Source organism: Mauremys mutica, chromosome 12 (genome assembly GCF_020497125.1).
Source record: "Mauremys mutica isolate MM-2020 ecotype Southern chromosome 12, ASM2049712v1, whole genome shotgun sequence".
In the NCBI taxonomy this organism is placed as follows: domain Eukaryota; kingdom Metazoa; phylum Chordata; order Testudines; family Geoemydidae; genus Mauremys; species Mauremys mutica.
In genome coordinates, this window is record NC_059083.1 from 6,683,300 (window position 1) to 6,692,837 (window position 9,538).

Here is a 9,538-nt window from a genome sequence, read left to right on the forward strand (position 1 = left end):
GCATACATAACTTTCCACACTGAAAAAAACACTGTAACATATCTAGCTAATAACACCAACAATAATAACAATAAAAATAACCATACATTCAATTAATAATTAATGAAAAGTGCGTGTGGGTCTGGTGTATTATCCCATCTGGTGGCACCGAGACCACTTACAAAGAGAACAACAAGTCTGCTCTACAGTCTTAGCTAACAGTCAGTTGCCTTTTCGTTCATGTGGTAGAGGCTCAGGCACTAAGCTCCAGAAGTCCCAGGTTCAATCCTGGCCGCTGATGACCAGGGTCTGTCAGTGTCACATATACTGTATATGAGATTATTACATGAGAAATGAAAATGAGCTTGCTTTGGGATTTTACAAGGCACTCATATCATTTAAACACATTTGGTACCCTGAGTATCGATAACACTTCTTGCAAATCACATAAATAGGGAATTCATGGTCCCATTCATGTCAGGGGGGTGACACGTACCTTGTTTGCATCAGTGTATAAAAGAGAAGTTATAGGAGGGGGGGGTCTTTGTCTGGCCAAGGGGAAAGTGGAAAGTCCCGGGCCCACCTGTAGTAGTGTTCTTTTAGTGTCTACGGGGTGCTGGCACCATGCTTTGTGGGCAATAAACCTGGCACAGCGCCTTCGCCACCGAGCCGAGTCTGTGTCCTTTCTGGGCAGTTCGATCGAGGCTTGCTGGGCCGGCAGAGACACTGGCTGCACAGAGCTAATCCCCAGGACAGCCAGGAGGAGGCGCCATCCAGCGGTGAATCCAGCACCTGTCACAGACCCAAAGAGGGAACATTGAGCGGAATAGCCTATCTACTATTTGTCTACTAATTAGGCCTACTTTTTAGCACACCAAGGCTTACTGATTTCCAAACCCACATTTTCTTGTCAACCGGGCATGATCTTAACAGAGCTCGAGTTCTATCAGCAGGTCTTTTTGTTTAGACTAAAACTTTTTGTCTCCCTTTCATACCTTTTGCCATCAACATTTGTCCTTGCAGGGTATTGTGACATCTTGTGAACTGCCACATACATTTTACAACTGAGCTCACAAGCAGGGGAAATTCAGCAGCCCAATTATCACAACAAGGCTCCCAAACACACAGGGGAAGTTTTCACACACCCCAAAACTCCTGGGTCTCAAGCGGGGACCAGCTACCTCCTCCACCCTTTTGTCTGCTAGGCAGCTAGCAACCAGGATCTCCCTAAAAGTGGGGGGGCACCAGTGCCCAAACCGTGGCCCCGCCTGCACCCCCCCCACACCACCTCTCTCCCAGAGGCCTCACCCCTGGCTTGCTCCTCTCTGCCCCCTTCCCCTTATCTCTCACCCTTAGGGCTGGTAAAAAGCAATAGGGGTCATGGCCCCCTGGCCTCTCCTGTTCCAGCGACCCGGTAGCAACCCCTCATCCCTTGAGATGCCAGCCGGGAAGCTGTATGTTGGCGTATCCCCCATAGAAGTGGTGTAGGCAGCTGCCCCTTGATCAGTTTGGCTGGTCAGGACCGGCTCAGCCTTCCGCACAGCTGGTCTTAACCAAGCCGCAGTTCCTGGGCTCTGGTTACCCAGGGTCAGTTAGGGAAAGGGGTTCAGGCCCCGCCCCACTTTGGCAAACCTTACCCAGGTATGTGACCCCACCCCATGCTGTGTGACTAGGGAAACCATCGCTCTCCCCAGAGCTGGGTTCCTTTCTCTGCCCTCCCCCCACCTCCACTGTGGGCCCAGGGTGTTGCTGCAGGGCTCCCCCTGGTAAAGGGGGGCTGGGCAACTGCTTCCTTTCCCAGCCTATGGCTGCATGGTCCCCCGGGAACTACATCTTCCGAAAGGCCCAGTAAAAAGCAGTGACGGGGCTGCACTTGCCTTTAAATGATGGGCAGGGGCAGGGACAGGCCACATGACATTAGCTTTGAACTGCCTTCTATCTATTCCACTGGTTTGCAGCAGATACAGGGCAACTGTCTGGAGCAGCTTGAACTGGCAATCCCGTAGCTGTTCGTATAAGCACAATCTCCACTGCCTTCTATGCGAAACCTGCAACAGAAACAAACAAATCCAAGAGACTCAGAACTGTTCAAATCATTCAGTCCAAAGAGACCACGTGCAGAATACAGCCCCCATTCAGCAAAGCAAATCACGCCCATGTCCCCATTCACTTTGGTGGGTCTGCAACTGAAAGCAATTTGTTCAGACTCTTTGGTTAACAGGTGTGACTGTATTCCTGTACAGGGAGGGTGGTCCAGTAGTTTAAAGCCCTAGCACTGGACTTGGGAGATCTGCGTTCAAGTCCCATCTCAGCTCCAGACCTTCCGGGTGACGTTGGGCCAGTCGCTTAGTTGCTCTGTGTCTCAGGTTACCCCTCTGCGTAATAAAGCTGCAGGCCCTGTGGCGCACGTGCATGGAGCAGAATGCCAAGGGATGGGGGTTTGCAGCAACCTTGGTTACTGTGTAGGCCATTTGCTTATTTTGTACCAGCTGGTGCTTTTACAGGGTACATGGATGTCAAGGCTGAATCCCCACTCTGTCACAGTGCAGAAGTGGGGGCCCGCAAGGATTTTAAAAATGAATACTTGCCACTCCAGGCTTGTATTAAACTCCCAGGGTTACAGCTTCTCTCTGTCTTTGGCTTGGTAAATGCTGCCACCACCCAAATTCAAAAAACCTCCTTTGAGCCCAGGAAGGAGCACTTGGGAATTCCTCCCTGTGGGGTACCCTCAAGCCCTTTCACCCTCACCCCTCCGGGGAAGAGCTGAGAACGAAAACAAAGGAAATCAGCTGTGGCTACCAGCTATTCAAACAACACGCACAAACCTCTTAGGACACCAAAAATCAAATCCTGTTCTTAAAAAAGGGTAAATTTTATTTAAAACAAAAAGGGAAACATACATCTGGATCTTAGGCTTTTTCCTAGATCTTAAAAAAAAACAATTACAAGAATTAAACACCCAAACTAATTTTCTTGGGGGTTCAGCTGAAAGGTTACAAGCAAACAAAAGCATTAGGGGGTTAGCACAGAGGAGAGCCACAAGCCAAAATAAAGAAAATAAACCTAATCGCATCTAGCTAAACATTCTGATCTACTTAAACATTTGGAGTTCAGATAAGTAGTTGTAGGTATGATCTGATGATTTATGATCATACCTGGCTTAAGCTCCTCATAGCCCGGCTGCTCTGTCCCTCCAGCCCAGAGAACAACAGACAAAGGGAAAGTTTCTTTCTCCATTTAAAAAAAGTTCTAGCCTCCCATTGGCTCTTTTGGTCAGGTGTCCACCTTTTTTTCCCCTTTACCTGGGGAACTTTTTAACTCTTTCCAGGTAAAGCAAGCAGAGAACAGCTACCAAGAGGCATTTTACAGCTAACTGGCTGGCTGTCCATCAAAGGGAGCTCCCCCACACACACTTCATTTATCACAGCGGCCCAACACTTACAGAGTGAATGAAGGGAAAAGAGACCCACCAGTTGTTGAATTCGGTGCCGTTGGACCATTTCCAGCGCTGGCCAGGGCTCTTCCGGAGGCCGATCCAGTGGTCCTCAAGTCCTTTACAGCGCTTCATGAACTCCTGTTAAATAAAGCAAATGTCCATTAAGCACCTGGATCTGAGCTCTCTGCAGTCTGTGCTGGATTCTCTGAGCTGCCACACAGGACACTGGATAAACTGTCCAGGGTGGCAATTCTCCACCCACAGCTCTGATCTAGGGGCCCCCACCCCTCAATCCTCTGAGCCAATCCGCTTCCCTGCTCTGCGATCAACCGCAGGTTGGACTAGGGATAACCCCAACACAGCACACAGCCTCTTCTGGGGTAACTGAATAGCCCATTCAACTCCTGTAGTGACAAGATCTCGTCGCCCCCATGGAGCTGTGACCAATTTACACCAGTTGGGGGTCTGGCCCTGTGGGGTTTACAAAGCTTCTGTGTTTCTCTCTCACCATTTCCTGCTGGGTGTCAATCGCTGCCAGGGAGGCACCGAGGGCAGAGCAGTGGCTCTGGCTGTGGGTCCAGTTCCCTTCAGCCTGTGAGAAATAGTAACACTTCCCCAGGTGCCCGACCCAGCCGTCTGGGCAGGCAGCCACTGGGCAGGCAGCACCAGCTGGACACGGCTCAGGTTTCCTTGCTAGAGATGAGAAAATAGCAGAGTAAGAGATTTACCCTTCACCCTCTGTAGCCAAGGGAACAAGTTCTCCAATGACACCACAACAGATACCCGCCTCCCCATGCACGCGCGCACACACACACGCACACACACTACGCTGTGGAAGCCTGGGCTTGTGCCTGGAAAGGTTCCTTTTTTTTTTTTTTTCAATCGACAGAGGCCAGCAGCCAGCTAGCAGCTTCCTTTGCTGTAACTGCAGTTTTGTTCAGTGCAGGCACAAACCCTGCCAGTGCCTGATTAAACCCATCCCTCAGGCCGCTGAATAGCAGGGCTGCATCTTCAAGGACAAAGGAAAAAAGTGACAGGTGCAATTCAAGGTGGTCCCCAGACTGCACGCTCTAAAATCCACCCCCCTGAGTGATGTAAGTACCTAACCTCCCATGCTCTACAGAGCTATGTTGGTGGGAGAGCTCCTGCCGATACAACTACTGACTCTCGCGGACGTGGATTAACTATGCTGATGGGGGAGTCCCATCAGCTTAGAGCCTCTTCATTAAAGTACTACAGAGGTGCAGTTGTGCCGATGCAGTGTTTTAAGTTCAGACCTGCTCTAAGGCTTACCAGAAATGCAGCTGGAAACCCTGAGCTCCTTATGCCACCTGACTAAGCAGCGGTGGAAAAGGGGTCTGCTCATATCACAGCCTCTCTGATGCTCCTCTGCCCCCTCCCCTACTTCCGATTTTGCATGCACTGAGAATTGCATTTTTATCTTGGTTCATGGAGCTCTGGCAATGGGATCTGGCTGTGCAATGAATAGACTGGGATGATTCCAGGTTCAAATGTTCATGCAGCATCTCAAGTTGTTCGGGCTGCTGCACCCTCCCTCTTCCCCATCCAGGATGTTTCCTCCTGCCTGCCAAACTCCATATATGGCTAAATTCATCCTTGCCCTGCCCTTCATGCAGTCAGTGGCACCAGTAAAAAGCAGGGGGCATATGCAACTGTTCTGATACCACAGGGTTTTACACTCACTTTGCACTGGTCTAAGTGACTCTGGATTGCACCACCCAGTGACAGTCTCACCCGCACCCCCTGCACCTCCACACTCAAATATTGTAGATGCAAGTTTCTGGCCAGCACAGCGCTCTAGCACACTGGCTGTGCAATGCAGGGGAGCTAATGTTGCTGGAGGAGAAAACTCATGAAGCTGAAAGGCTGCTGGGATCAGGGAGCTGACAACCAGCCAGGCACAGGTACGACTCCCTCCCGCTGGAGGCAGGGGGGTAACACGGTGACTCACAGCCCTGGGTAACCAGGTGTGTTTGATTGACAGGGCAGAGTGAGCCAACAGCCAGTGGGAGCTGGACACTGGGGGTGGGGGAGACCCCACAGAAATGCCACAGGCTCAGCAGAGTCTGATGTGACTGTTGAAGCAGGGGAGGGCGAGGGGAAGAGGGGAGAAGTTGGGTGAGGGATGTGACATTTCCAGCACGGAGTGTAAGGTGCAGAGACGGGGTCAGTGCGGGCTCCACACTCACCTGACATGGAGATGAGGACGATGATGAGGATGAGGATGAGGATGATGATCAGCATGAAATTGAGAACCACACTCGGAACTGCCCGGTGACGTACCCATGATTTGAACCCAGACAGCAAACCTGTAATAGAAACAGCCATTAATGCTCACGCTGCTGCTATAGTGGGGAGGGTCAGCAGCTTTTTTTTTTTTAAAAAGGAAGAGTTTCAAACTATCTATCCCCATACACCCCATCTATCTATCTATTTACCTACTAGAGTCACCAGATGTCCTGATTTTATAGGCGCAGTCCCGATATTCAGGGCTTTGTCTTTTATTGGCGTCTATTACCCACACACACACAAAACCCCAGTTTTCACACACACACACACACACACACACACACACACACACTGAAGTGAAAAAATTCATTCCAAATGTGGGGGGAAAGTCATTTCAACTTTTTTGAGGGGGAAAAAAAGCAAAAAGAACACCCCCAAAAGCCCAGAAATATGTGGGTTTCAGTTTGAGGTTCTCAGAGATTTTCCCTGCCCCTTCAAAATGTTTTCCACTGAAAGTGCCTTTTAAAAAGGAAGAGAAGGGAGGAGAGGGGGACCCCAAAACCTTAAGTCAAAAATTGAATTTGTCTCCTATTTTCAAACGCAAAAGAATTCCCTGCAAACAAACTTCCCCATTGCAAACAGAGATTTTAATTGTTTGCTCTGAATTTTTTCTATCAGGAAAAAAAAATCCCATTTCTAACATTTTTTGACTGAAACAAAAAAAAAAAAAAATGTTCAGTGAAAAAAAAATGGTCTAGTTAAAAAGAAAGGCATTTTCCACCCATACCCACCCCTGCAAAAAAATCGATGGAAAATGTTTGACCAGCCTACCTAGCACTGAAGAAAGAATTAGACTGAACATGTAGGGACTGACCTAGAGACCTTTGGATCAACAACAGACCTCTACTGCCTGAGCTAACAGTGCTAAATTGAAGGCCGTACATCAACGTCTTTTACATGAACCAACCACTAGAGGGAGATAAAGGCCCTCACTTAATACAAGTTCCTTGGAAAGGGGAGCCTAAGAAGATCCCAAAAAGGCAGCTGTACCTGCAGGGTCAACTTTGCTGCTCTCTCCATCCTTTGGAGAGATGGTGACGGGAGTGTCCCCATTTTGTTGCACTTGGGTTTCCTGGGAACCCAGGAGTGGATCTGGCTCTCTCTTCTCAGCAGGACACGACCCGTTCTCCATCTTTTGCATCTCCAAAAGCTGTGACATGCAGACCTGAGTCTCCATCTGGAGCCAGTGATAAACTAACACACCCACAGTGGGTCGGGCAGTGTCGGCAGAGCCCTTCTTAATCACAGTTTTGAAACAGCTCACTGGATTACACCGCAAGCGTGGTTTGCCGACAGGATGTGATTGGAGAAAACCCTTCCCAATACAATCGGATTGTGACTTTTGCCCAGACGTGGAATCTGAGTGGGTTTTGTTTTTTAAATGCTTCATTCAGTCCTTGATGCGGCTTTTATCTGCAGCAGGTGCTGACCAAATCAGTTCCAGTTTCTTGAGACATCCTTGCTTTCTGCCCTCTCTCTGAAGTCCATGGTTGGTCTGTGTTCAAGGATTTACCTGGGGAGAGAGTTTTCAGGGTTACTCTGGCTGGTTTCTGTTTATGTTGTTCTATCTGCCAATCCAGAGCCCTGCACAGCAGGGTCATTCGCAGTGGGTAGGGATGTGACTACCTTGGTTTTTCTATAGCAACTTTAATCGGAAGGATCCCAAAGTGCTTGACAAGCTCCAATACACAAATGCACGTGCTGGAGTGGAGTTACTTCTCTGTAGAGAGAATGGGTCAGCTCCCCAGCGGCTGCAAAGTAGCCATAGCTCCACTGAAGTTATGTTACACAGCTGAATTGACAGGAATGATCACTTCCCCCGTATACAAACAGTTGGCAAGAAGTAGGCATGTTTTAATTTGAGAGCCTGGAATTTCTCATTGAATGGGTCCTTCCTGCTTTCTGCCTTGAGGAACACCCTGTGATCCGAAGTGAGCGCCCCATCTCCAAGAAACAGGACACCCCCGTACTGGACAGTGATGGAATAATCTGCCCCGAGAGGAGGATCCTAGCTCACCCCCATTGGTTAGAAGCTGGGCTTGTACCTCACCCAGGAGGATTCAGAGCCCTTCCCCCTCCAGGTTATTGTGTAATATTGACGGTTGTAACTCTGTGGTCCCATTATCCCTATAAATGCCAAGAGCTGGTCAGGACTAAGAAAAGAAGACTGAGCAAGGAGATCTTGTGGCAGCGAGTTCCACAGGCCAGCTGTGCCTTGTGTGAAAACATTCCCTTTGATCAGATTGGAATTTGATACCTTTTCAAAGCGGAGAGAAGTGGTTTCAGATCCTGCCCGGGAGAGAACTCTTCTGCTAGCATAATTAAACCACCCCCACTGAGCGTGGTAGCTATGTTGGTGGGAGAGCATCTCCTGTTGACGTAATCGTTGGTGTGGACAGCGCTTTGTCACTGAAACTTACGTTGGTCAGGGGGGTGGTTTTTTCACACCCCTGATTGACCGACAATGCTGACAAAAGTGCTAGCGCAGACAAAGCCTGGCAGAACGAGCCAGCATAAGCCAGCATTATCCCTAGATTAATTATTTCTGTCTGTTGTGTCACTGCAGAGCTCCTGCCCAAAACCCTCCCCAACCCCCTTCTGCCTCATTTCCCACTGCACACTTAAAGAAGCAGCCCACCTGTCCTCACAGCACTCATCTGCCCCACTGAGCACTGGACTTGGGATCCAGGCTACATGGTAGAGGCTCGTAGGTTATGGTGAGTATCATTTGCAAACCACTTGTCCAGACTCTACCATGCTCAGCCACCTAGGAACTGCTGGGACAGCAATTTAATGAGTAAACTCAATCCTACAACCAATGCAACTGGCAATGGCTTTCCAGTGGCTCTGTGTAGCTGCAGGGAGACAGGCCCAGGGTGTTTGCAGGAGGGTCCCTATCTGCAGGGCCAGGCAGCTCTGAAACAACAGAGCAGGAGCCAGAGAGTGAATCCGGCAGCTCCGGGCACCAGGCGGCCCCAGCAAAGGCACCAAACGGAGCCGGCACCAGGGTCTGACCCAGGGCAAACCCCGCGGGCTCTGCAGTGGGTGCAGAGATCAGACCCCACCTGGCTTTGCAGGGCGGGCACATCCCGGGCCGGGCACTGGGGCTGCCCGGGGGTGTCACCGCCCCTGTCCCCAGTGCCCCCCGCCACCAGCCCCGCACAGACCCGAGGGGCAAATGAGCCGGGAGCGAAACTGGATTCGTGGGGACCAAGCGGGGGTGAGACAGAATGGAGGCAGCCCAACCCCTCCCCCAGGAGAGCTCCCCATGCAGATATCTCCCCCCACCCCCCAGCCCCGCGCTTGCAGCTCTCTGCTCACCTGAGCAGCAGCCAGCCAGCTCCCCGCAGGAGGACCAACAGCGGCGAAAGGGTTAATTCGGATCAGGACGGGTTTGCTGGGCTGTGAGACACACGCAGTCCTGTGTCAGTCCCTCGCTGGAGCAGGCGGGTTATATACTGGCCCCACAGCTCCTCCCTGCTCGGAGCAGCCAGTGATGTGATGTTCCAGGAGTCTGAAACAGGAAACAAGCTGTAAAACTGCACCGTGGGGGGAGGATTCAAACCAAACCAAACCGCTCCCTGACACCTCCTTCAGAAACACACCCCGGGGGCAGGGAGCCGAGCTCCCCCAGGGATCCGAGCCAAAGACTCCGGCCCAGTGAGCGCTGCAGGGTCACTGAGGCAGGCAGGTCAGGCCGGGCTAAAGGACGCTAGTGACTGAATCTAGTCTCCCCGTGTAACACAGCTTGGGGGCAGATTTCCCCTGGGGCTGAAACCTGCAGCCACCCTGGACTTGGGGCCTGTCTGCACT

At 50.8% G+C, this 9,538-nt stretch overlaps 1 protein-coding gene across 1 annotated transcript; it reads right to left on the bottom strand.

The window, feature by feature from the left end:
* Positions 1 to 3,400: 3,400 nt before the first annotated feature.
* Positions 3,401 to 9,136, bottom strand: LOC123345847 (C-type lectin domain family 2 member D-like). The gene is made up of 5 exons (XM_044982907.1): positions 9,047 to 9,136; positions 6,716 to 7,238; positions 5,626 to 5,745; positions 3,924 to 4,108; positions 3,401 to 3,553 (listed from the first exon to the last, which is right to left on the bottom strand). Exons 2-5 carry the CDS (start codon positions 7,113 to 7,115, stop codon positions 3,401 to 3,403), a joined length of 858 nt encoding a protein of 285 aa, XP_044838842.1. The 5' UTR covers positions 7,116 to 7,238; positions 9,047 to 9,136.
* Positions 9,137 to 9,538: the final 402 nt, after the last annotated feature.

Bases quoted from the DNA above. Each gene is read 5' to 3' on its own strand.
- LOC123345847 (XM_044982907.1), bottom strand. From the start codon at position 7,115: ATGAAGCATTTAAAAAACAAAACCCACTCAGATTCCACGTCTGGGCAA. The intron at 5,746-6,715 runs GTACAGCTGCCT...TTTCTATTACAG, and splicing joins CAGCAAAGTTGACCCTGCAG to GTTTGCTGTCTGGGTTCAAA. The intron at 4,109-5,625 runs GTGAGTGTGGAG...TCTCATCTCTAG, and splicing joins CGTCCTCATCTCCATGTCAG to CAAGGAAACCTGAGCCGTGT.